The 26,563-nt window shown below is 36.4% G+C and overlaps 1 protein-coding gene across 18 annotated transcripts in view; it reads left to right on the top strand.

Moving 5' to 3' along the window:
• The window catches only part of MIPOL1 (mirror-image polydactyly 1), a 567,089-nt gene that overhangs the window by 92,954 nt on the left and 447,572 nt on the right, over positions 1 to 26,563 (top strand). Inside the window, exon 2 of one of the 18 annotated variants that reach the window (XM_069082285.1) lies at positions 7,301 to 7,415. The exons of 16 other annotated variants lie outside the window; for them this stretch is intronic. In XM_069082285.1, the coding sequence (XP_068938386.1) occupies positions 7,403 to 7,415 (13 nt within the window). In that variant the 5' untranslated portion in view covers positions 7,301 to 7,402. Of the gene's footprint in view, positions 1 to 7,300; positions 7,416 to 17,322; positions 17,381 to 26,563 lie in introns of all 18 variants that reach the window. One more of the 18 variants, XM_069082286.1, reaches the window with a different exon arrangement.

The following is a 26,563-nucleotide window of genomic DNA, read 5'->3' on the forward strand; positions in this document are numbered from 1 at the left end:
TCTCTCTCTCTCTCTCTGTCTCTCTGTCTCTCTGTCTGTCTGTCTGTCTGTCTGTCTGTCTCTCTCTCTCTCTCTCTGTCTGTCTCTCTCTCTTTCTCTGTCTCTCTCTGTCTCTCTGTCTGTCTCTCTCTCTCTCTGTCTCTCTCTCTCTCTCTGTCTCTCTGTCTCTCTCTCTCTCTCTCTCTCTCTCTCTCTCTCTCTCTCTCTCTCTCTCTCTCTCTCTCTGTCTCTCTCTCTCTCTCTGTCTCTCTCTCTCTCACCTCCTGCCCTTTAGCATTGCATTCTGGGGCCTCCTACCCTCCTATAGAAGACAAAAAAAGGCCCCAACAAATCCTTAAAATAATCCTCCAAGTGCAAGCTCCTCTCCTCCTACCCACCACTGTGTAAGTCCCCACTTGTCTTTTGGCAGTTTGTGCTCCAATACACCTGTCTGTCCCTGGTTTTATGTGCTTCAACCATGTATTGACCCCCTTCCTGCCTTTCTCCTTCCCTCCCTTCCCTACCTCCAGGCAAATTAACATGACTGCACAAATCACTATACATGGTGGTCTATGGAATGATCCACTTAAGTAAAGCAAGAAGTGTTTGTATAGTTAAATGCAGTGATCAAAATAAATATAATTTCAAAAAGCCTATGGACCCTCTATTAAGAACTCTTGCTCTAAAGGGAGGAAAGACTTTTAGATCTTGTAATGTCAGGTATTATGGGTTACACATTACCATACACACACATACATGTATACACACACACACATACTAGTGTTTTACATGGGTGTTGTGTGTATTTTTTGGGAGAGTACACTCAACCTTTTGGGAAAATGTTTTATACCAATTGTGATTATCATTACCATATTATTAAATGGCTTTGTTAATGGGAAGCACAACAGTAGGGTCTGGCAAAATCTTGATGTAGGAATAGCCACCCACAGGGCCTCTCCTCTAGGGATCCAGACTACCAATTCAAGTACAAATGTCAGGAAAGCATCTTAAAGAGGGTGTCACATACAAATAATTGCAAAGGAGTACATTTTACTCACCCATAAATTAGCAAATAACTACATTGGAATAGTGTAATTAATATGAAAGAATCTATGGGTAAAATGAGGCACGATGATATAGACTCCTAGACTTTCTAATCAAAACGAGGTAAAAACAAGTTGCTTTAAACAATACATTGTTTAGATCAAAGGTTCTTAACTTGGGGGTCTGTAAGTTGTTTTAAAAGATATTTTGATAATTCTATCTTAGTGTAATGAATTCTTCTTGTAATCCTATATATTTTATACCTTTTAAAATAATTGTTCTGAGAAGGTGTTCATGACACAAAAACAATTAAGGACGCTTGGTCTCTAAATAGTTCAAGCTTAAAAGTTAATGTCTCCTTTCAAAGGAAGCTCCTTAGTATGAAGCAAGAGTTAGTACATGTAGGTAAGGGGGAAACATGAAGAAAAAGCTCTCAGAGATGGAAGACTAAGAGAGGATACTACTCACTCTCAAAACCCATCAGTTCAACCAATAGAATAGTTATGTAGATAATAAGAGTTCAGCAAAAAAAATAAAGATGATGAGAAATACCTCTCCCAAATACAAAAGCTTTCTAATTTGAAGTAGCAGTGCTGGTATGAATTTATACTTCTTCCACTACTGGTCCTGTGCCATATTTTGCATATGAGATAGGAATAGTAGCCTAATCCCCATTCCCATGCAAGTTTGGTTAGTTTTTCCTTAAAAGGTATTGAGATCGTCCATGAGACTTAATTGACTTTGATGATTAATAACTTAGGCTATTGATATCACTTTCTATTTGCTTGAGTATGAAACAACAAGGAGGACCTCCATGTTTTCTCTGATATTTGGCTGGCAGACCACCATGGAGAACACCGAGGCAAGGGAACTGTGCTCAACTGAATCAGTTTAAGGTAGCCTTAACGCATATCCTTTCCTTTTGATAGGTAAGTAAGTCTTTTGTCAACTGTTGAATGGCCTCATGTTTCATTTTGTCCTATTACTGTATATAAACTGTTCCCAGAACATTGTACCCTCACTAACCTCCCTTTGGAGCTCTACATATGGGGGTGGGGGAAGGAATTCTTCCAATCTAGTGAGTTAGTGTGACATCCCAAGAACAGAAAGTAGTCTTAAGAATCAGAAGCTGATCCAGATTAGAAATGGGCCTGGATGGGATAAGTGCTTCTTCAAATGGAGCTTCTGAAAAGGAACTCACCAATTAGAAGATGAGACTATAGAAATGAAGATATCTCTAAGGTGAGAAGGCTACTGGAGTCTAGTTGGAAAACTAGTTTGCAGAGTTATTGGTTGAGTTGGTTCAGTGCAAATGAATTAAAAGTCCCAAGTGAAAAAAGAAAAAAAAATAATGAATCAATAGCAAGAAACTCTAGAATGCTTCAAGAGAATTAGGAAAATGTTAAGAGGAAAAAAAGGATGGAAATTAAGTTTGAAATTAGGATGAAAATTGAAGCTTTCAAAGAATTCAGTAAATGAGAGTAACTAATTTAGAATGAATGAATGACAGTTTTTGCAAGATAGTAGAGGCTCTATAAAAAGAAAATATGGAGCTCAAAAAGAGAGTTTGAAAGGAAAATTGACAAACTAGAGCCAAAGAACTGAAGTAAGGAAAGTAGAGAAGTTCTTAACCAATCAAACAGACTGACCTTGAGGAAAGAATGTGCAGAGATAATAGGAACATCATATCTCCCAGAAACATATGCATATTATACTACAGGAAATTAAAAATGTCTAGAACTAATTTTTTTCTTTTGGGAGGGGGAAGGTATGGCAGCTGGGGTTAAGTGACTTGCCCAAGGTCACACGGCTAGTTTTGTGTTAATTGTCAGAGGCTGGATTTGAACTTGGGTCCTCCTGACTCCAGGGCCGATGCTCTATTCACTGCGCCACGTAGCCACCCCGAAAATGTCTAGAATTATTGAAAACAACATGATACTGGTCTATATACTCAGTGGATTAAGAGGAACTTCAAACATCAAAAACCTAGGAAGTTTTGCTAAATGCAACCAAGTGAAAAAATTTCAGAGTTTAAGGTCAAAGAACAAAAGAGAAACACATTTAACTCTCACTGAAAATCAACTTAAATTGCCTAGGACCACTATGAAAAAAATAAAGATTATGACAGTACGATATTCAGAAGAGCAAAGCTGATCATGATCTACCCCTCAAAAATATGCCCTCCAGAGCTGAAAGAAAATCAAAGGGACTTTAACCATGATGGAAGTGGGCGGGGAAGGGACAAACATTTGAAACATTCCTCAAAGTCAATTCTGGATCAGCATGCAAACACTGCAAACCAGACAACAAAAATGGTAAATCAGTATCGTTAATATGAGAAACCTGGATAATGAAATCATTGTGATTCCAGGGCTAGATAAGGCCATTTTTTCAAGTATTCTTATAGTGATAGAGGGTTCAAAGAAAAGACACATAAGGAGATAAGGATGTAAGAATCAATGAGTCAAACTGAATGTAGGGCTGGATGATCTGAATTCAATCCTTCTTTTACCTACTAGCTTTGTGACGATGGAAAAGTCACTTACTCTCCTAATGTCCCAGACAACTCTCTAAGAAGTATTTGTTGCATTTGGGTATCTGTATTGGTAGGGAGTTTCCTTGCCAGGACATTCCTAAACATGAAATCATAGCTTTCTGAGGGGAAGGATGAGAAAAGAAGGAAAAAGAAATGAATTTCTATTTCTTGCTTGACTATTACTCAAACTCCTTTGCTGGATCCAAAGTACATCCCAGCTAACTAACTGTGTGTATACCCAAAGGCTTCGCACTATACTTAGTATACTCTATACTCTCTTACTTGACGATTCCCATAAACTCCTATGGTTTAATTATCTATATAGATGACTCCTAGATCTTTATATTCAGCCATAATCATTTCCCCAAGTTCCAATTCTCTGTCACTGCTTATTTGATATTTGAAGCTGGTTGTGCTATGAGCATGTCAGAATCAACATATCCAAAAAAGTACTCATTATTTTTTTGCCCAAACCTAATCCTTTATCTTTTTTTCTTTTTAAAATGAACATTAATTTTATTTTATTTTCTGTTTTTTATTTTGTAGTTTACATCATTCATTTCCACAAGATTTTGAGTTACAAATTTTCTCCCCAATTTTCCCTACCCACCACCCCAAGACAGCGTCCCCACTGAATATCCCCTCCCCCAATCTGCTCTCTCCCATATCTTCCCCCATTCCCCCTTCGACTTTCCAGCAAGGCATGGTGGATCTCTAATGCCCCAGTGCCTGTATATCTCATTTCCCAGTTACATGTAAAATATTAATAATAATATAATAATATGCATATTTTTAAACATTTGATTTTAAAACTTTGGATTCCATATTCTTTCCCTTCCTCCCTTGTCACCCACCTTCACTGGGAAGTTATGCAATTCAATATAGGTTGTACATGAGTAGCTACGCAAAACATTTCCATAGTGGATATATTGTGGAAGACGGACTATATTTCCCTCTATCCTATCCCACCCCCCCACTTTGATCCTTTTCCTTTTCAAAAGTGGGTGCTTCCAACTTCTCTTCAGCCCGCCTTCCCTTCCATTATCCCCCCCCTCTCTTCCCTTTCCCCTATTTAGTGTGTATGTCATTCCCTCCCTAAGCCAAATTCAGTGAGAATAAGGTTTACTCATTCCCTTTTGCCTTCCTGTTCTTCCCCTCCATTGTAACAAATTTCCCTTGCCTCTTCTATATGAGATAATTTACCCCATTCTGTCTCTCCCCATCTCCTCTCATTATATTCCTCTCTCACATCTTAATTTCACCTTTTAAGTATCATCCCTTCCTATTCAATTGGTCCTGTGCCCTCCGTCTATGTATACCTGTAGACATATATATATATATACACACACACACACACTCACATATGTATTCATACTCCCATATACCCTCCTATATAGACATATATATGTATGTATGCAAACACACACACATAAATATATATATATACACACACACACATACACATACACACACACGCACACGCACACACACACACACATTTCTATTCCCTGAAGGGAATATTCTCATACTGAGAAAAGTTTCATAAGTTACAATTACGTTTTTCCATGAAGAAATATAAGTAGTTCAACTTTGATAAGTTCCTAAAATTAACATTTTTTAATTGTGTTTACTACTGTCCTCCCATTCACCTGGTTTTGCAACTCCAGTGTCCTCTTCAACTTCTCATTCATACTCACTCCTTATTTCTAGGTGCCAGATCTTGTTCTTTTTCTTTTTATCTCCAAAATTTCCCTCCACTCATAGTCACTACCCTGATTTAAACTCTCATTACTTTTTACCTGTACTAATTGCAATAGCTACCTAGTTGGTCTACCTTTCTTAAATCTTTCCCCATTTTAAGTCCATCTTCCGTATGGTAACCAAAGTGATTTCCTTAGAGTTCAAATGTGAACATGGTATTACTCAGTAATCTCCAGTAGCTCCCTATTGCCTCTAGGATCAAAAATAAACTTCTCTGGCAAATGGAGCTTTCACAAACTGAACTCATTATGTCCTTCTAGCCTAATCATAATTCCTCTCCATGTACTTTAGTAGTTCATCTAAACTGGCCATGTTGTTCCTCACACATTTTGTTTCTGTCTCCATATCTTTGCGTAAACTGTTTCCCATTCTCCCTCACTTCTGCTTTAATCTCTGGTTTCCTTTAGTATTGCAGTCTTTAAGTGACACCTTCATGATGCTTTTCCTCATTCCTCCAGCTACTAATGCAGAGAAGTGGTGGAGTCAGGGTACCTATTGAGACATAATTATTTTTGAACATGATCAACACACGAATTTGTTTTGCTTATTTGTTGCAAGGGTTTGTTTTTTTCTTCTAGTGGGTTAGAAGATGGGAGAGAGATAAATGGATTTTCATTAATTGAAAAAATATTTTTATTAATTAATGTATTTATTTTTAGTTTTCAACATTCACTTCCATAAGATTTTGATTTCTAAATTTTCTCCCCTTTCTTGCCCTCCACCTTCCCAAGATGGTGTGCAATATGATACAGGCGCTTACATTCATATTAAACACATTTTCACATTAGTTATATTGTAAAGAAGAACTAGAAGCAATGGGAGTAACTACGAGAAAGAAGAAACAAAAAAAAAGAGAAAATAGTATGCTTCGACCTGTATTCAGACTCCATAGTTCTTTTTCTGCATGTGGATAGCATTTTCCATCATGGGTCTTTTGGAGTTGTCTTAGATCCTTGCATTGCCGAGAAGAGCTAAGTTTCTCAAAGTTAGTCTCCTCGAAATGTTGCTGTTACTGTGTACAATGTTCTCCTGGCTCTGTTCACTTCACTTAGCTCATGTGAGTTTAGGGTTTTCTGAAATCTGTCTGCTCATCACTTTTTATGGAACAATCGTATTCCTTTACATTCATATACCACAACTTGTTCAGCCATTTCCAATTGATGGGCATCACCTCAATTTCCTGTTCTTGACCACCACAAAATGAGTTGCTACAAATATTTTTATATATGTGGGTCATTTTCCCATTTTTGTGATCACTTTGGTATACAGAGCTAGTAGTGGTATTTCTTAGTCAGAGGGTATTAGTCAGAGGATATGTACAGTTTAGTTGCCCTTTGGGCATAGTTCTAAATTGCTCTCCAAAATGGCTGAATCAGTTCAGAACTCCACCAACAATGCATTAGTGTTCCAATTTCCCCACATCTTCCCCAATATTTATCATAAAAAAGTACTTTTTAATAAAAGAAATGATGATCCTAAAGAATGCTGAGAAGCACAGAAAGATTGACATGACTTAATGCAAAGTAAAAGATAGTAAGGGAAAGCATAAACAAAATTTCTACAGTTATTTAAATTGAGAGGACCACCAACATAAAACACTAAGAGATTAAGAGATATGGGAAGATGCCTCCCTCAAATTATTGCAAAGGTAAGGGAGTCTATGAGTATGGAATATAGCGTATAATGTCAGGTTTTGGTTTTTGATATGTTTAATGCTTTTACTAAATTTTTTTTTCTATTTTTTCCTTTTCCTTTTTCGTAAATTCTTAGTCATAAGGAATGACTCTGGGAGGAGAAAGGAAAGAATATAAGGGCAAATGTAAATTAAAAAGTCAATAAAGCATTTAAAAATATATCTGCTCCTTTATGGCAGGAATTGTTTTTTTCATTTTTTTATAGTCCTAGTGCCCAGTATGTTACCTGACCCATTGTTGATGCTTAATAAATTCTTATCAGTTTATTGATTGATTTGTTCTTTAGTGCTATCCCAGTGGAGTATACACATTGGTAGATCAGATGAAGATGGAAATACTTCAAGGCATACATCCACTGATGACAGTAAAATGATATGCCTGTTTTTTGATGGCCAGTTCAGGTAGGCTCATTGCCATCTTAGCCACAGGTTCATGAACTATTTTTCTGCAACAATTCTGAAAAGCTATGTAATTAAGTCATCGAAGTGTTGTAATCTTTGTCAGTGTTGGAGATATTGAAAATACTTTTGAGTATTTAAGTAAATTTTATTTTGTTAGCTTCAGCCCCTTTGTTTTCTTCTGATAATAAACTTTTGGATCTTGTTTCTCTAATCTATTTTCTTAGGTATTCCACTCCACCATCGAATACTTTTCTTAACCCCACTTAGTTTTCAAAGTGAGAAAAGAAAAAAAAAATTTGAAGTGGTCTTTTTCTTTTTTTCTTTGCTATTTGTATATATTTTTAACATTTCTTTTTTTTTTTTTAAGAGGGGGAGGGCAGGGCAATTAGGGTTAAGTGACTTGCTTACTTATGGTCACATAACTAATACTTGTTAAATGTCTGAGGCCGGATTTGAACTCAGGTCCTCCTGACCCCACGGCCAGTGCTCTATTCACTGTTCCACCTAGCTGCCCCAGCATTTCTTATTATTAAGGACTTGACATCAACATATCAACAGATATCATTTGTTTGTTGACAGTATTGGCATTGAGGTGTGATCAGGAAATACAGGGAAAAACCACAGTGAGTCATTTTTTATTCTAGTTTAGCACTGGGAGATACCAGGAGCTTGTGGACACTAGCATTGGGGTCCAACCAGGAAATCTTATACAGGGGGACTGGGCTGAAACCTGTGGCCATTTACCAGAACAAAGTGTAGTCATGGATCCATTGTGGAGAACAAAAGATAACTGGCAGTTGTGTTGCTCTGATTTTGAAGTAGGGTTGTAGATCCAGTTTGAATTAAGGCTAGGGAATGCCTTGTGTTTGAGACCTTAGACTGTGTGTACAAAACAGAGACTAAGAATAGAAACAGATTGTTATATGTGTCACTCTTACCCTAAAATGTAGTTCAAGGAACCATAGTGACAGCCTGGGCCCTATAACTGTGCAAGGTAAAGAGTGGTTGCAGATTTTGGGCCTGAGTTTAATACCAAGTAAGAAGCACTCTAGCAACTGTTATTTTGATTCTGGAGTGTTGTCCCAGATCCATCATGGACTGAGATCAGCTGTGACTCTTTACCAGTGTAATAAAGTAAGAGGTCCAGAATGGCCAGTGTCAGAAATTATATACAAGAACAAGGTAGCAACTCTGATTCCATAGCAAATTCTCAGCTATGGATTCAGCCTATACACCTAAACTGGACCTGTACCTAAGTAACTGAGACGAGGAGTTCAGACCAAGGGAAAGCCTACAGTTTTGTCACTCTGAATGTCTAAAGTCTTCCAGCTAGCTGATAGGCTGGGGACAATACCTATTTTGTCTAAGCCCCAGCCAGGAGCAGTTGTCCAGACCCAAACCAGAGTAAGGAGTTTATAAAACTGACCTTTATGATATAAATCAGATATCATCCTAGACAAATGGTTTAGGATTAGGGCATGCTGAAAATTTGCACTCCCTGGTCAGAATTGCCCCTGAGATTCTTTAAGGGTAAACACTTAATACCTGGAGAGAGGATACCACAGAATACACATCAGGATCAAATGAGGCTCCAAAATTCCTTCCTCTAAATGCACTGAGCCTGGGCCTAGCACAGAATCCCAGTTCAAGAAGTAAGACTAGAAAAAGTGAGTAAACAAAAAAGACATCCGTTGTATAGAACTGTTATGGAGCAAAGAATACTGTTTTTAAATCAAATGCTTTATTAACTTCTAGTTTATATCATTCATTTCTGCAAGATTTTGAGTTACAAATTTTCTCCCCATTTTTCCCCTACCCACCACCCCAAAATAGTATATCCCCTCTGTATATCCCACTGTATATCCCCTCCTCCAATCTGTTCTCTCCCATATCTTCTCCCATACTCCCTCTGACTTTCCAGTAGGGCATGGTGGATCTCTATGCCCCAGTGCCTGTATCTCTTATTTCCCAGTTAAATGTAAAATAATAATAATATATATATATATATATTTTTTTTTTATAACATTTGATTTTAAAACTTTGAATTCCAGATTCATTCCCTTCCTCCCTTGTCACCCCTCTTATTGGGAAAATAAGCAGTTCAGTATAGGTTGTACATGTGTGGCTATACAAAATATTTCCATAGTGTATATATTGTAAAAGACTGACTATAATTCCCTCCCTCCTATCCCACCTCCCACTTGTTCTATTCTCTACTTTGATCCTGTCCCTTTTCAAAAGTGGGTGCTTCCAACTTCCCTCCCCCCCAGCCTGCCCTCTCTTCCATCATCCCCCTCTCATCCCCTTCCTCCCTACTCTCCTATAGGGTGAGATACCTTATTTAGTGTCTATGTCATTCCCTCCCTAAGCCAAATTCAGTGGAATAAAGTTGACCCATTCCCTTTTGCCTTCCTGTTCTTCCCCTCCATTGTAACCATCTTCCCTGAGCAAAGAATTCTAAGACAACCCCAGAAAAATAGAATAACTCTACAACATCTATAAGTAAAGCTTCTAAGAAAAAAGTTGGTCACAAGAACAATTTGGATTCCTGGAAGAAATCAGACCATAGTTTTAAAATCAAATTTAAATGAGAATCCCAGAGGTGAAGACTTAGAAGGAGAATTAGTAGCTTAGTACAAGAGATACAAAGCCTAACTCAAGTAAAAAAAACTCCATGAAAATTAGAATAGATCAAACAAAAGTTAATTCTCCACAAGACAAGAAAAAATATGAACAGTCAACAGGCTGGAAAAAAAATAGAACAAAATACAAAGTGTCATATAAAAATATCTGACTTGGAAAACATATCAAAGCAAAGTAACTTAAGAATATGAAAACTGTGATAAAAGCCTGCATGTGGCATTTCAAATCATAAATGAAAACTGCCCATGATAGAAGGGAGTGGAGTAAAGGGGTTAGAACAGTGCTCCCATCACACTCCATTCCTTGGGGTTAAGATCCTTAAGGTTTTCTATGGAATTTTTCTTCACTGAAATAACTTTAAGTTTGTTACTGGTCAGCCCTAAGCTTAAGAAGTCTCACACAAGAAGCACTAAAGGTATAAGATAAAAATTAAGAGAGAAACACCCAAAGCAAAATAAAATAAATGAAGGAGTGATTGCATCTGGAAGAATTCTTGAAAGGATTAAGTCTTTTAGTCTAAAAGTATTGGATGATGTCAAAGAGGGAATTAGATATAACATGATAGCTTTGGAATAGTTTTTTTTTTTAATGTTTTGATTAACTCACAGAAAAAGAAGAAGAAAAAAGTTATATACTACATAAGAAGAGGGTGGGGTGGGACTTAGTATCTCATGTAATTGGCGTATTAAGAATACTACAGGCAAGGAGGAAGTGGGCAATTCTTGAACTTCATTTTCATCTGAACCTGTCAAAAGAAGGGAGGATACACAAATTCATGAAGAACTGGGTGTAAAAATATATTTACCTAAACAAGGGAATAGGAGGAAATAGGGAGAGGGGAAATTAGGAAGGGAGCTTCAGGAAGGAATTAGTCATGAGTAAAACAAATTCCAGCCTCTGGGGATGTATCTGAAATGGAGATTTAAAAGGAAAGAAAGAAAAACATATTTATGATTGGTATCTGTGCAAGAAATAAAGAAGATGGAAAGTGAAATAGAGTGGAAGTAGATTGAGTGAATCATGTCACTTATCCTGAGCATACTTCTCTCAACACATTCTTTTTCCTTAGGATAGAGGAGGCAAGGTGGAAAATTATTCCAGAATAGAATGGAGGAAAATATGCAATTAACATTACTGTGAATGTGAATGAGATTAATACTTAGAAAATGGAAGGTTGCACAGTGGGTTAGAAAGCAGAATCCAACAATGAGTAGAAGAAACACATTTGAAATGTAAAAATTGTCACGGAATTAAAATAAGAGGCTAGAGAAAAATCCTTTATGCTTCAGCTACATGCAAAGAAGAAGAATAGTAATCATGACCTTAGACAAGAACATCAAACATAGACTGGATTAAAAAGATAAATTGGCACACTTCATCACACTTAAAGGCACCATAGAGCTAAATATATAAGTAAATGTCTGTTTATTACAGTGTGTCCCCAAAGTATGTATGTATATACATATGTCTGTGCACTTTCACTAAAACAATAACAAACAGAAATAGATGGTAAAATCCTAATAGTTGAAAATCTCAGTGTGCCCCTTTTGGACACACACACACACACACACACACACAGAAAGAACAAATAGAAGAAGAAATACAACAAGAAAGATCTTAAGGATGTGAATGGAATATGAAAAAAGTTAGATATGATAGATCTTGGAATATTGCTGAACAGAAATATGAAGTGGACTGCATCTTTTTTTTTTTAAGCAATCAGGGTTAAGTAACTTGCTCAAGGTTACACGGCCAGTTATTTCTGGGTGTGGTGCTGAGTATCTTAGCCTGGATTTGATCCAGGTCATCCCGACACTGGAGCCGGTGTTCTTACTCACTGAGCCATCTGGCCGCCCCATGGACTGCATCTTTCTTAACCATGTATGTTAACTTTATAGAAATTGGCCATTTGGTGGATGAGGGGCAGAGCCAAGATGGCAGAGTAAAAGCACAAACTTGGCATGGTCTCTGGCTCTAAACATCTCCAATACCTGTAAAAAAAAATGACTCTAAACAAATTTTAAAGCTACAGAACCCAAAAAGAGGGAGAGAAACAAATCTCCTGCTGAAGGCAGCTTGGAAGGTCGACAGGAAAAGTCTATCACAGTGCACTGTGATCTGAGTGCAGTCCCCAGTGAGCCATGGTTCTGGCCCCAGGGCGGCCCCAACCAGCACCCAGATGGCCACAGCCGACTTCAGGAGAGTGAACCACCACCTGCTGTGGAGGTTTCCAGACTCCTCAACCCATAAACACCAAAGAGAACATAAAAGATCAGTCAGGAAGTCTGTTGTAAGGGTAAAGAAACATCACGGTCTGGCCCTGTACCTGAAGTGAGAAGCAGCGGAGGCGCAGTGGTGTCATGTGGCTGCTTTCAGAACTCCTGGTCTGTAGATCATGGGGGGTGGGGGAAGCAATCATTCAGAGAGTAATCTCTTTTGCTTTGACCTGCTGGTCTGGATCATAGTCTTGGGTCATGGTCCTGGGGTGAGTGGCCAGTAAGCCAGAGCTTGTGTGGGCTGTAGAGAGGGCTCCCAACTAATAGCTCTGGCACGTGCAAAACCCCCAGCAATTTGGGACAAAGCTTTCTCCATTCTGTAACCAGAGTTCTACCATGGCAAAGAGCTCAAGAGTCATGTAATTGACAAGATGAGGAAGTGAAATCAGACCATACAATCCTGTTTTGGGGACAAAAAGGATCAAACCATGGAATGGATGTGGACAGTGAAGTTAGAACTCCTGCATCAAAAGCTTCCAAGAAAAATGTGAATTGGTCACAGGCCATAGGAGCTCAAGAAGGATTTTGAAAATTAAGTAAGAGAAGTGGAGGTTAAACTGGGAAGAGAAATGAGAATGATGCGAGAAAATCATGAAAAGCGAGGCAACAGCCTGCTAAAGGAGACCCAAATAAAATTAAAAAAAAAAATTTCAACACCTTTAAAAATAGACTAACTCAGATGGCAAAAGAGGTCCAAAAAGTCAATGAGGAGAAGAATCCCTTAAAAAGCCAAATTTGCCAGATGGAAAAGGAATTTCAAGAACTCACTGAAGAGAATAATTCCTTCAAAATTATATTGGAGCAGTTGGATGCTAATGACTTATGAGAAATCAAGATACTATAAAACAGATCCAAACAAATGAAAAAATAGAAAGCAATGTGAAATATCTCATTGGAAAAACCACTGACCTAGAAAATAGATCCAGGAGAGAAAATTTAAAAATTATTGGACTACCTCAAAGCCATGATAAAAAAAAAGAACCTAGAACTCATCCTTCAAGAAATTCTCCAGGAAAATTGCCCTGATATTCTAGAACCAGAGGGCGAAATAGAAATTGAAAGAATTTGCTGATCGCCTCTAGAAAAAGATCCCCAAAAGAAAACTCCTAGGAATATTATAGTCAAATTCCAGAGTTCCAAGGTCAAGGAGAAAATATTACAAGCAGCCAGGAAGGAACAATTTTACTATTGTGGAAACACAATCAGGATAACACAAGATCTGGCAGCTTCTACACTAAGGGATGGAAGGATTTGGAATATGATATTCCAGAGGTCAAAGGAGTTAGGATTAAAACCAAGAATCACCTACGCAGCAAAAGTGAATATAATGCTTCAGGGGAAAATATAGTTGTTCAGTGAAATAGAGGACTTTCAGGCATTCTGGATGAAAAAACCAGAGCTGAACAGAAAATTTGACTTTCAAATACAAGAACCAAGAGAAGTATGAGAAGGTAAACAGGAAAAGGAAATCATAAGGAACTTATTAAAGTTGAACTATTTACATTCCTCCATGGAAAAATGATAATTGTAACTCACGAGACTACACAATATGAGTATAGTTGAAGGGAATATATATGTATATATGTATACTTACATATATATGTATGGGGGAATGTATGTGTGTATAAATATGTGAGTGTTTGCATATGTGTGTACATGTATAAATAGACAAAGGGCATAGGATGGGTTGAATATGAAGGGATGATATCTAAAAAATAAAATTAAGAGGTGAGAGGAATATATTGGGAGAAGGAGAAAGGGAGAGATTGATTAGGGTAAATTATCTCATATAAAAAAGGCAAGAGAACACTGTTACAATGGAGGTAAAGAGCAGGAAGGTGAAAGAGAATGGGTCAACTTTACTCTCAGACTTTGGCTTAAGGAAGGAATAACATTACACATTCAGTTGGGTATCTTACCCTACAGAAAAGTAGGGGGGAAGGGGATAAAAATGGTTATGATAGAAGGGAGGGCAGATTGGGGATGAGGGTAGTTAGAAGCAAATACTTATGAAAAGGTACAGGGTTAAAGTAGAAAATAGAAAAAGTGGGGGGTAGGATAGGGTGGAGGGAAATAAAGTTAGTCTTTCCCAATATAAATACTATGGAAGTATTTTGCGTAACTACACATGTACAACCTTTGTTTGTTGAATTGCTTGTCTTCCCAGTGGGGGTGGGTGAAGAGGGAAGAAGGGAAAGACTCCAGAACTCAAAAGTTTCAAAAAACAAATGTTAATGTATGTTACATGCAACTGCGAAATAAGATATACAGGCACTGGGGTATAGAAACCTATCTTGCCCTACTAGAAAGTTGAGGGGGGAGTTGGGGGAGGGTATAATAGAGAACAGATTGGGAGAAGGGGTATTCAGTAGGCTCACTATTTTGGGGTGGGAGTTAGGGGAGAGACAGGGAGAAAAATTTGTAACTCAAAATCTTGTGGAAAAGAATGTTGAAAACTAAAAATAAATACTTTTAAGAAAAGAAAATGGCCATTTGTTAGAGTGTAAAAAAAATCTCACAAATTCAGAAAAAACACAAATTTTTAATCCAACCTTTCCTGACCATGGTCCAATAAAGTTATATTTGAAATAGAATCATTGAAGAATGGATAAATTAATTGGAGACTAAAATCCTTCCTAAGGAATTGGTGTGTCAAAGAATAAATCATAGATATGTTGATAATTCCATAAAAGAATGGTACAACTATATAACAATGAAATTTTGGGGATGCAACTCTCAGAATAGTGAGGAGGAACTTGGGTACTTCATATTTATCCTTGCCATAAGATGGCTTTAGACCAGCTCCTTAATAGCCTGTGCTCAATCTATCAAGCAGGCAGCCTGTTTGCTACCCAGCATCTAGACGGGCAACTTTCTACCCAAAAGCCAAGTAGCCTGGACATGAATCACAAGATAGTTTTCACAAAAATTGAGACTGAGATTTAGCCAACAAGCTCAGACCTACTGATACCTTCCGTAACTATGGAAAATGAAGTCCAACTCATGCATAAGCCTCTAAACCAGAAAGTAAGGCTGGAGATAATGAGTAAACAAATAAAAAATAGGTAAATGAAGTGATGCCTTTCACTGACAGAAGCCTAAGGGGTGAATAACTACAAGAGATGCCAATAGATTATAGGAGAAAATATTTATTTTAGCCATGAGGACTAGAACAAAATCTGGAATAAATGAAACATGTTTTGAAACATGTTTGGAAACAAACAAGGAAGACAGAAAAGGAGAAAAGTACAACCCTGATTTCCCCTACAACTACTCCCAGCAAAAGTAGAGAATTCTCTAGTAAGAGAATCAAGGCAATTGTTAATTGGACAATCTAAGGAGAAAAATTTATTGATGTAGGTTACCATATGATGACAGCCTGGGAACATTGGATAGAGTACAGATGTTGGAAGGGCTTGCAGCCGTGTTCTAGGGTAAAGAGAAGTCACAAATGTAGCTGAGACGATGGCCTAATGCTGTCCCAGAAGCAGGAACAAAAGCCAACCAGCATTTATCATCTTTTCACCCTTGAAGTTAGTTACTTGAGGATCCTGACCACTTTGAGCTGAAGAGAGGACCTGCAGCTTGGTGCTCTGTAACTTAAGGTTGTGAGTTACCAGGGCAAGGAGTAGTCGTGGGTCCAGTTCACACTTGGCTTGAAACATTTTGGGCAAGGATCGGGTACAGAAATGAGTAGCAGTTTTACTGTGTCTGACCTTGGAACAAGATCATAGATAGATTCATCCTCAGTCCTCCCCTGTCTCAGCCTCCAGCTGAATAACCTAAGGGGAAGGTATTTTTAAATCAAAGACAAGCCTAAAGCTCTGTTACTGTAAATTCTTAAATCCTTCCAGTTAACTGATGAATTGGGTACAGTAGGTATTTTTTGGACTTTCAGCCAGGAGCTAACTTGCTGTTTTGTTACACAGACCAAAACCTGGTTTAAGAGCTTTCAAAACTCAGACTAGAATCAGATTTCATCCTAGATCATCCTGCTTAGAAAGCACTGCAAAGTACTCAGCTCTCTAAACTGAATTGTCTGTAGATTCCTTGAAAAACAAAGTACTCATTTCTTGGAGCAAGTAGCAGTATCCCACAGAATACAATGAGGCCCAAGCAAAGCCTAAAAATTCTGTTCCTCAATTCTCAGAGCCTCACCCTAACATAAAATTTCAATTCCAAAGGTAAGGATGGAAGAATAAGTAAACAAACAAAAAAAATCACCCCAAATATAAAAAGAATCATTATGGTGCCAGGGACACCCAAGAGAGAAATCCAGAAGAAATGAACTCCAGGTCGTCTAAAAGTAATGTCTCAAAATACAAACAAATCTTGACCTACAAAATCAGCAAGTGAATGACAGCTCTACAGGAAAGAATTGGATGGCAAAAGTTATAGGAAGCAATACAGCCAACCTTATCTCCACAAACTTCTCTAAATCTAAAGAATGCTCTAGATCAAATCCTGATGGGGAAATCCAGAAAATGTCAGTAATTTGTCCAGCCCTGCTGTGCATAGAGAGATAGACAAGGATGTCTATAGGGACACTCAAGACAAGTTGGATGAGGAGCTAAGCATAGACACAGAGGACTCCAGTGCCTGGGGCAAGGCTATGCCTCTGGCAAGAGGAGGCCCCAAACCTGACTTGTGGGACTCTCAGACAGATGCTGAATCATTGTGATGACCAAAGTTGTAAACTGACAACTTTGTCACCCACTACCCAGTTCTAGTCAAAGATCCAGGATAGAGTGAAAAGGGGACTTTTTCAGGGAAGACATATTCACTGGTAAGGAGTTCCTGGGTGATGTATCGTGAATGGAGCTTTAGAAATCAGCAGGAGAAGCAGTGCAGTGGCTCAGACTTCAGGTGCAAAACAGGGTCTCACTTCCAGCCGCAGTGAAATAAGTAGAGCTAAAATGCCAGACCAAGAGGGAGCCTGTTGCCCTTCTTTCTGCTTTCCTTTTAATTCTGCCATTCTGAACCAACAGAACTTGTGAGCCGGTTAATAGAGGTGAAGTCCAGAAGTACCATTCTTCTCCTAACATAGTGAGTGTTTTTAAAATAATATTTTATTTTTTCCCCAGTCAAGAAAAGTTTTAGCATTCATTTGTACAAGTTTTTGAGTTCCAAATTTCTTCCCTCCCTTCTTTCCCCTCTCCTGAAAATGGTAGGCAGTTTGATATAGTTTATACATGTGCTATCATGTAAAAATACTTCCAAATTAGTCACAGTTGTAAAAGAAGAAATGAATCAGAAGGAAAAGAACACAAGAAAGAATAGGTGACAAAAATAGGCTTCAATCTGCTTTCAGCTTCCTTCAATTCTTTATCTGGATATGGATAGCTTTTTCTTTCATGAGTCCTTTGTATTTGTCTTGGATCACTGTGTTGCTTAGATGAACTGAGTCATTCATAGTTGATCATCACAGTGTTGCTAATACTGTGTACTGTGTTTTCTTGGTTCTGCTCATTTTGCTTTGCATCAGTTTGTATAAGTCTTAACAGGTTTTTCTGAAATCTGTCTGTTGATCATTTTTTTGACACAGTAGTATTTCATTGCATTCATATACCAAAGCTTGTTCAACCATTCCCCAATTATGGGTATCCCCTCATTTTCCAATATTTTGCCACCACCAAAAGGGCTTCTATAAATTTTTTTGCACATATAGATTTTTCCCCCTTTTTTGTGATCTCTTTGGTATATAGACCTAGTAGTGGTGTTGCTAAGGCAGAGGGCAAACACAGTTTGACTGCCTTTAGGCATAGTTACAAATTGCTCTTCAGAATAGTTGGATTAGTTCACAACTCTACCAACAGCACATTAGTGTCCCAATTTTCTCACATCCTCTTCAGCATTTATCATTTTCCTGTGTTTGTCATTAGCCAATCTGATAGTTATGAGGTGGTACTTCAGGGTTATTTTATTTTGCATTTCTCTTACAATCAGAAGTGATTTAGAGCATTTCTTTATAGCTTTGAGTTCTTCCTCTGAAAACTGTCTCTTTATATCTTTTGGCCATTTATTAATTAGGGAATGACTTTTATTTTTGTAAATTTGACTCAGTTCTCTGTATATTTGAGAAATGAAGCCTTTATCAGAAACACTTGCTATAAAGATTGTTTCCCATCTTTCTGCTTTCTTTTTAATCCTGGTTGCATTGGTTTTGTTTGTACAAAAGCTGTTTAATTTAACTTAATCCAAATTATCTATATTTTGTAATGCTCTCAATTTCTTGTTTAGTCATGAATTCTCTCCCTCCCCATAGATCTGACAGCTAGATTATTCCTCATTCTTCTGATTTGCCTATGGTATCACCCTTTATGTCTAAATCATGCCAAAGGTCCATCATATCTAGCAGTTCTAGTATCCTATTTACCTATTTAGTTTAGTTCTTTTTTATTTTTTGGTTGAATTTATTGAGTTCTGAGATAGAAGAATTGAATTCCCTCACTAGTATAGTTTTGCTGTTTATTTCTTCCTGTAACTCACTTAACTTCTTTACAAATTTGGATGCTATATCACTTGGTGCATATATATTTAGTATTGAAATTGTTTCATTGTCATTGGTACCTTTTAGCCAGAAGTAGTTTCCTTTATTATTTCTTTTAATTGGGTCTATTTTTGCTTTTACTTTGCTACCCCTGTTTTTTTTACTTCAACTGAAGCAAAATAGATTCTGCTCCAGCCCCTTGCCTTTACTCTGTATGTGGCTCTCTGCTTCAAGTGTGTTTTTTGTAAAGAGCATATTGTAGGATTGTTTTTTGATTCACTCTGCTGTTTCTGTTTTATGAGACAGTTCATTCCATTCACATTAAAATTATGACTAACACTTGTGTATTTCCCTTCATCCTATTCTTCCTGTTTGTCCTCTCTGTCCTTTCACCCTTTCCCTTCTCACCAGTGTTTTGTTTCTGTCTATTACCTCCTCTGGTCTGCTTCTGTCAATCCCTATCCCCTCTTTAGTTGATCTCCTCCCCTTCTACTTCCTTGTTGGGTAAGATAGATTTCTATATTCAATTGATTGTGTATATGATTCCCTGTTGGAGCCAAGATTCAAGCAATGCTCATCACCAACCTTCCTGTCTCCCTCTCCACTGTAAGATAATCTTTTGCACCTGTTTATATGAAATAATTTACTCCCTTCCTTTTACATCCAGTGTACTCCTCTTTCTCATCTTTTAATTATGTAATTCCCTCAAACTCACCTTATGCCCATACTCTCTGTATGTATATTCATTCTAGCTGTACTATTAGTGATACAATTTTTAAGAATTACTAGTATCATCTTCCCATGTAGGGATGTAAATAGTTCAGCTTCATTGAGTCCCTTATGTTTTCTTTTCCCTTTTTATGTGTTTATGCTTCTCTTGGATCTTGATATTGGAGGTCAAATTTTTAATTTAGTTCTGGTCTTATTATGAAAGCTTGAAATCCTTTTATTCCAACGAATGATAATTTTTTTCCCTTGATATGTTTTGATTAATTTCACTGGGTAAGTGATTCATGGTTATATACCTAGCTCCTTTGCCTTCTAGAATATCATGTATTTAATGCTTATTGATTGATTCATTGCAATTAAACATGTAATTATGCTCTTTGATTTCCCATTGAATCTTTGCTATTGAGTTTATGATAAATAATTTTGAAGATATAATACTATGATCTCTTTCCTAATGTTTTATTTGCATTTTTTAGCAATATTCATTAATGAAACTGACTTATAGTTCTTTTTATCAGAATAGTTTATCCTTAGTTGGTAAATCATATTAATTTTCACAAAAAGGTTTGGTAGAGTATCCCTAATCGAAAATTACTTTTTTTGTAGCATAGGAATTGCTTTTAAAGTAATTCATATAAATTACCTTTACATCAGTACTTTTCAGAGGAAAGTAATTGAGTTGATTTGATAGGTTATTTATGACTTTTTCCTAGAAATTTGAGATCTTTATGTCTTGTTTTGTTTCTTGAGTTATGTTTTTATAAAGAATTATCTATTTCCTTTAAAATCTCAATTTTCACATCATATAATTGTCTCTTACAATTCTTACCCCCTGCCCCCTTTTAATTATGAAACCACTTGGTTAATTTAGGGAAAATTATTTATAAGGATGTTTTGTTTTTTATTTTCTTCCTTCCTTCCTTCCTTCCTTCCTTCCTTCCTTCCTTCCTTCCTTCCTTCCTTCCTTCCTTCCTTCCTTTCTTGATTACATTATGTTAGTCTTTTCCAGAAAAATTCTTAGTTTTTTTTGTCATTTCTAGAGTCTTTTAGGCCAGTGAAGTGGTACAGTGAATAGAGCTCTAGGCCTGGGGTTATGAAGACCTGAATTCAAATCTGTCCTCAGATGTTTACTAGCTGTGTGTGACTCTGTGCAAGTCACTTAACCTTGTTTGCCTCAACTTCTTCATCTGTAAAATGATCTGGAGAAGAAAATGGCAAACCACTCCAGAGTCTTTGCCAAGAAAATCCCCAATAGTGTCACCAAAGAGAGACACAACTGAAACAAGTTAACAATAAATAAGTCTTTTATTATCAATTTTATTTTTTATTTCTCTTATTTTCTTTATATTTTTATGCTTCTTTTGAGTTTCTTAACTCGTTATTTTCTGTTTAGTTTTAATTGCATGGTCTGTTCATTTGTCTCTTGTATTTTGTTGATATATGTTTTCAGATATATAATTTTTTTCTTAAAGTGCTACTTTAGACACATCCCCCAAATTTAGTTATATTTACCCTTGTTGTTAGTCTTTTGAACATTTTTTTATGATTTATTTACTTATTTAATTAAAATTTTTTATTTTTAGTTCCAAATTCTCTTCCTTCTTCTAGCATCTCTCCCAACCATTGAGGAGACAAGAAATACTATACCCATTATGCATATGAAGTTATACAAACTTCTACTGAATTTCTACTTCTCTTGAGTCTAGTGTTTAAATGTTAGATTTTCTATTCAGCTTTTTTTTCATCAGAAATGCTTGAACATCCTCTATTTCATTAAGTGTCCATTTTCACTAAGTGTCCATTTTTTCCCCCTGTAGCATTACACTCAGTTTTACTTCGTAGATTATTCTGGATTCTAATCCTAGCTCCTTTGCTTTTTAGAATATCACATTGCAAATTCTCCACTCTTTTTTAGTAGTAGCAGCTTATTTTGTGTGACCCTGAATGTGATTCTACAGTATTTAAATTCCTTTTTTCTATATTTCAGAAATATTTCTGAAACATTTCAATGTTTCCTGCTTCACCTGGGAATTCTGGAATTTGGAATATTCCCAGGATTTTTCAATTTGGAATCTCCCTCAGGAGGTGTTCAGTAGATTTCTTTCTATTTTGGGCTACAGTTCTATGATATCTGGTCTGTTTTCCTATATTGTTTCTTGAAATATCATGGTTAGGCTATTTTTTTTAAAATCATGGCTTCCAGGTAGTCCAGTAATTCTTAAATTGCTTCCCTTTGATCCATTTTTCCAGGTTACTTGTTTTTCCTATGAGATATTTGACATTTTCTTCTATTTTTGCAGTCTTTTGACTTTATTTTATTGTTTCTCTATGTCTAATAGAGTCATTACACCACCTGACCAGTTCTGATTTTTGGGAAGTTATTTTCTTCGTTGGGTACTTCTTTTACTATTTGGGCAGTTCTGATTTTTAAAGAGCTATTTTCTTCAGGTTTCAAATTTTTTTTTAACATTTTGCCAAATATCATTTTTAAGGAATCATTTTCATCAGTACTTTTTTTGTGTCTCTCTTACCAAGCTGTTGATTCTCTTTTCATAGTTTTCTGGTATTACTTTCATTTCTTTTCCTTACCTCTCTTATTTGAGTTTTAAAATCCTTTTTGTTGTTGTTGTTGTTGTTCTTTGTTTATCTCTTTAGCTCTTCCAGTAATTCTTTTTGGATTTGTGTCTAATCTGCATTTTTTCTTTGAGGTTTTGCTTGTATATGTTTTTGTTTTTGTTTTGTCTTTTGGAGGTCAATTGGGGTTAAGTAACTTGCCCAAGGTTACATGGCTAGTTTTTTTTTGTGTGTGTGGGTGTTAAATGTCTGAGGCTGGAACCAAACTCAGGTCCTCCTGACTCTGGGGCCAGTGCTTTTACTCACTGTGCCACCTAGTTGCCCCTGCTTGTATATGTTTTTTAAGTAATTTTCTTCTTTTGAATTTGTGTTTTGAGCTTTCCTGTCACTATAGTAGCATTGTATGGTTAGGGTGTTTTTTGGTTGTTATTGTTGTTTCTGTTGTTTTCTAGCCTATTTTTTGATTTTAGATTTTATGAGAGTTAGGTTCCTCTCATCAGGAGTGAGGGGAGTTCAGTGTCTGCCCTGGTTTTCTAACTTTTTCTGTCCTGCTATTTTATCAGAGAAGACTAGGAACCTGTAAGTTTTAAGTGCTTCCAAGGTGGTGTGAGCTGGAGAGATTTCTGCTCATTGTTCTCCTGGTCTGCACTCTAGTCCTTTTCCAGGTATGACCCCTCTTGTCTCTTGACTACAAACCCTTTTCTCTCTTGATTACAACCCTCTCCTCTCTGCCCTGGAAATATGATTCAGAACTGGGTAATTAATTACGATATTGCCAAAAGTTCCAGATCTTACACCCAGTGCTAGATTGGGATTACCTGGAATTTATGACTAGATATTCAGTCTATATACCACCCCTGTGCTGCTGCCACTGCTTCAGTCACCTTTTAAGACTGATAGCTGGTGTCCCTTTTGTAGTGCTACAGCCTGTCCCCACAGACTTCTCTTTCTGTCTTCCTAAGCTTCCCTGAGCTAAACAAACAGACAAACAAACAAGCAACCAAAAAACTCTCTGTGACCTTTTGTTGGTTTTCCTGCTCAGATTTCAGTTTGGTGTACTTTTTAAAGTTGTTTAGATGGGTATGTTCTGAGAGCTAGGTAAAAATACTCAACTCTGTGATTTTGGCTCCTTCCCTCCCTTCCCCCCTGCCTCCTTTGTTCATTATTTAGGATGTTATTACTTAATCTTCATTTAGTTGATTATTTTTTGTTAATGTTCCCTATCTTTATTGATGTCTTATCATATTATGATATGTAAAGGACATTTTAAATATTTCAGTATTTTTATTATTAGTAATTATTTCTTTGTGTCCTAGCACATGATGAATATTTGTAAATATACCGTATGATGTTTAGAAAATATGTATTCTTTAAATATTCCCATTGAGAAGATGGTTTGATCTTTCTGCCTTTAATTTTTCCTATGGTCTACTTAGCTCTGTGGTTTTTCTTTGTTTGCTTGTTAGTTAATTTTTTTGTCATTTAGTCATTCGATCATGTCTGACTCCTCCTATGGGGTTTCCTTGGCAAAGATGTTGGAGTGGTTTGCCATTTCCTTCTCCAGTTGATTAAGGCAAACATAGGTTAAGTGACTTGTCCAGGGTTACATAGCCAGTAAGTGTCTGAAGCTGAATTTGAACTTGGGTCTTCCTGACTCCAGGCCCCATTATCTGTCTACTGAGTCATCTAGCTGCCTCTTTTCTATGTTTCTATCTCTGTGTTTTACTTTCAGTTTATTTTTCTGTGGAATTTATCCAGCTCTAGAAGAGCTACCTAAAGTCTCTAATAATTATTCTGTTATTATCTATCTTTTGATGCCTGTATATTTTATGGTAACCTTTTATCCCCCACCCAGTGTTGCTTCTAAGTACGATCTATTTTCCTTATATATCTCACTTCATGCTTGAGAATTTTATTGTTCCCTTCTTTGAAATCATATTTAACTCCTATATTTGGTGGGAGTCTCTTATGTAAGATAAATGTTCTTCCAACATCTTTTCAAATTCCTTGTTATGTTCTTATTTTTTAAATGTTTCCTATATTTAGTAAGTTGTTGATTTTTGCTTTAACATTCATTCCTTCTTTTCTTATTTTATCTGTGAGCTTAACTTGTTCATATTTAAGGTCATAATTTTTAGGTTTGTGTTTGTTTCCTTCTGTACTATTCTAATTTGCTCCCAGTTTTCTTCCATAGACTCTCCTTGCTTCAGTCTAGTACCTTGTCTGATCCTGTTTCTTATGTTTATGTTTTAATTAATTTTTCTCTTCTTTGTAGCCTTCTCTTTTCCAGCAAGATAAAAATCAAGTTCAAAATCCTTTCTGCAGCTGCCTCTACCCCATCCACTCTTTTATTTTTTCCTTTTCAAAATAAGTTTATTTTCTCTTTCTCTAATGTCCGTCTTGCTCCCTTTCCCCTATAAAAGAAGAAAGAAAGAAAAACCCAATCCCTTGTAATAGATATTCATAGTTAATCAAATAGTATCAACAATGTATGTTTCAGTGTGCATCTTGAGTCCACCCTTTCTCTTTCAGAATGTGGATAGCTTTCTTCATTTTTGGCCTACTGGCATCATGGTTGGTTATTTCATTGATAAGATTTCTTAAGTCTTTGAAAGGTATTTAACTTAGGAATATTATTACATAAATTGTTCTTCTGATTTTATTCACTCCTCTCTTACTTTGAATAGAATTTATTTATGACACTTTTCTGAGAAGTGTTATTTGCTTTTTGCTTGCCTCACCCTTCTTATTCTTTTTCATTTAAACAGTATGATGATACCTAATCTCCCATTATTTTATTCTTACACAATATTTATCTGTTCTTCTGATGGCTCTTATACAAAGTATGACTTATGGAGGATAAAACCTTTGTCTTTTCCTTCTGATAATCGTTTGTTCAATTGCTGATCTATCCTGCTCTTTACTATACTTTTTTATTGTTTAAAATTTTTTTTGAAGGTCTTTTTTCAGGACTATTGCTTTGACAAATAATAAATCACAAAGAATGTAGTATCACACTATCCCATTTCACAGAAGCAGATATATACATTCCCTTATATTCCACATTTGTCCATTTTCAATCCAGTTTATCCTACTTCTTAAATGGCACTAACTCCTTTCCTCTACCTTTGATTCTGGATACCTCTCAGATTCCCTGGGATAGTACAAAATCTTGATTCCCTGAAATGTAATGCAGTTCTGGGAAGAATGATTCTTGCTTTATTGAGATGCCCACTCCCTGGAATGAAACCTGTTGCAGGCTTCTACTGCTCCCTTTTCCCCCTCTCTTTACTACCACCTCCATGCAAATTTTCCTAACTGTCGTTCTATCACTTACCACCCTAGAGTGGGATCTGACTCCTCTTACCTTTACCTAAGTCTCTTTTCTTCAACTGTTCCATTCCTATTTTTAAACAGATCCCCAGGCAGGATCAGGGACCAAAGAAATTATTTTCCCCTCTACTATTGAATTTAGGCCTAGAATATAATTCTAACTTTTCATCTGTGTCTTTCTTGCCTGTTTTTTGTCTGAATTTTTTCCTTCTCTATTATTCCCTCAGCTGCAGGAGAAGCAACTGCAACAGCAACAACAATAATAACCACCACCACCACAAAGAATGATTACTTATGAAGGATTTTAGTACATGGAATATAAATTCAATTCTTTGTTTTTCCATCTTTTTTAAGTTTCTTAAATCTTCAACGCATTGTGTCCTTTTTGTTTTTAGATGTTCTCTTTTTGGCCCTCAGTGTTAATTTTAAAACAACAACAACAACAACATTGATTTCATTGCTTAGTATTTTCTTTTCAATTTTATTTGTATAATACACTTCTCTTGTCTGAGATGGCTGTTATATTCTGGTTTCTTTTGAAAGAATGACTTGGATTCCACTCATTTTATCAAAAGTCATGTTTTATCACTCATGATTACGCACAGCTTTGGTAGTATAATGTGGTCTCTGATTTTCAGAATATCATTTTCTAATATCTTTGATTTCTCATAGGTGAGGAGTAGTCTTGAAGTATTATGTTCATTATACCTCATATATTGTGGCTTTGATCTTGGCAGCCTTTAATATATTTTGTTTGATAATGAAATTCTGAAGTTTAACCACTACTTTTCTTAGGCATTTAAAATCAGGGTTTTCCTCTGTCAGCAATTTGTAGATTATATCAATCTTTGCCTTCAATTTTGAGTAATTCCAGGCATTTTTTATTATGACAAAAATAAAATATTCAGTCTTCTTAATTCATATTTTTTCCTGAGAAATCTCTTCTACTCTAGTAACTCATGTATCAGATCAGCCTACTTTATATAGTATTCATATGATCTACTAGTGTCATTTTCTTTTGATTCTGTTCTGTCAGATTTTCTAATTCTGTGTATTTGAGTTTCAAATCTGACATATTTTGCAGAACCTTACCATTTTGGAGA

This window comes from Petaurus breviceps, unplaced genomic scaffold (assembly GCF_028583685.1).
Source record: "Petaurus breviceps papuanus isolate PSGF00001 unplaced genomic scaffold, PetGlider_PUasm1.0 164, whole genome shotgun sequence".
In the NCBI taxonomy this organism is placed as follows: domain Eukaryota; kingdom Metazoa; phylum Chordata; class Mammalia; order Diprotodontia; family Petauridae; genus Petaurus; species Petaurus breviceps.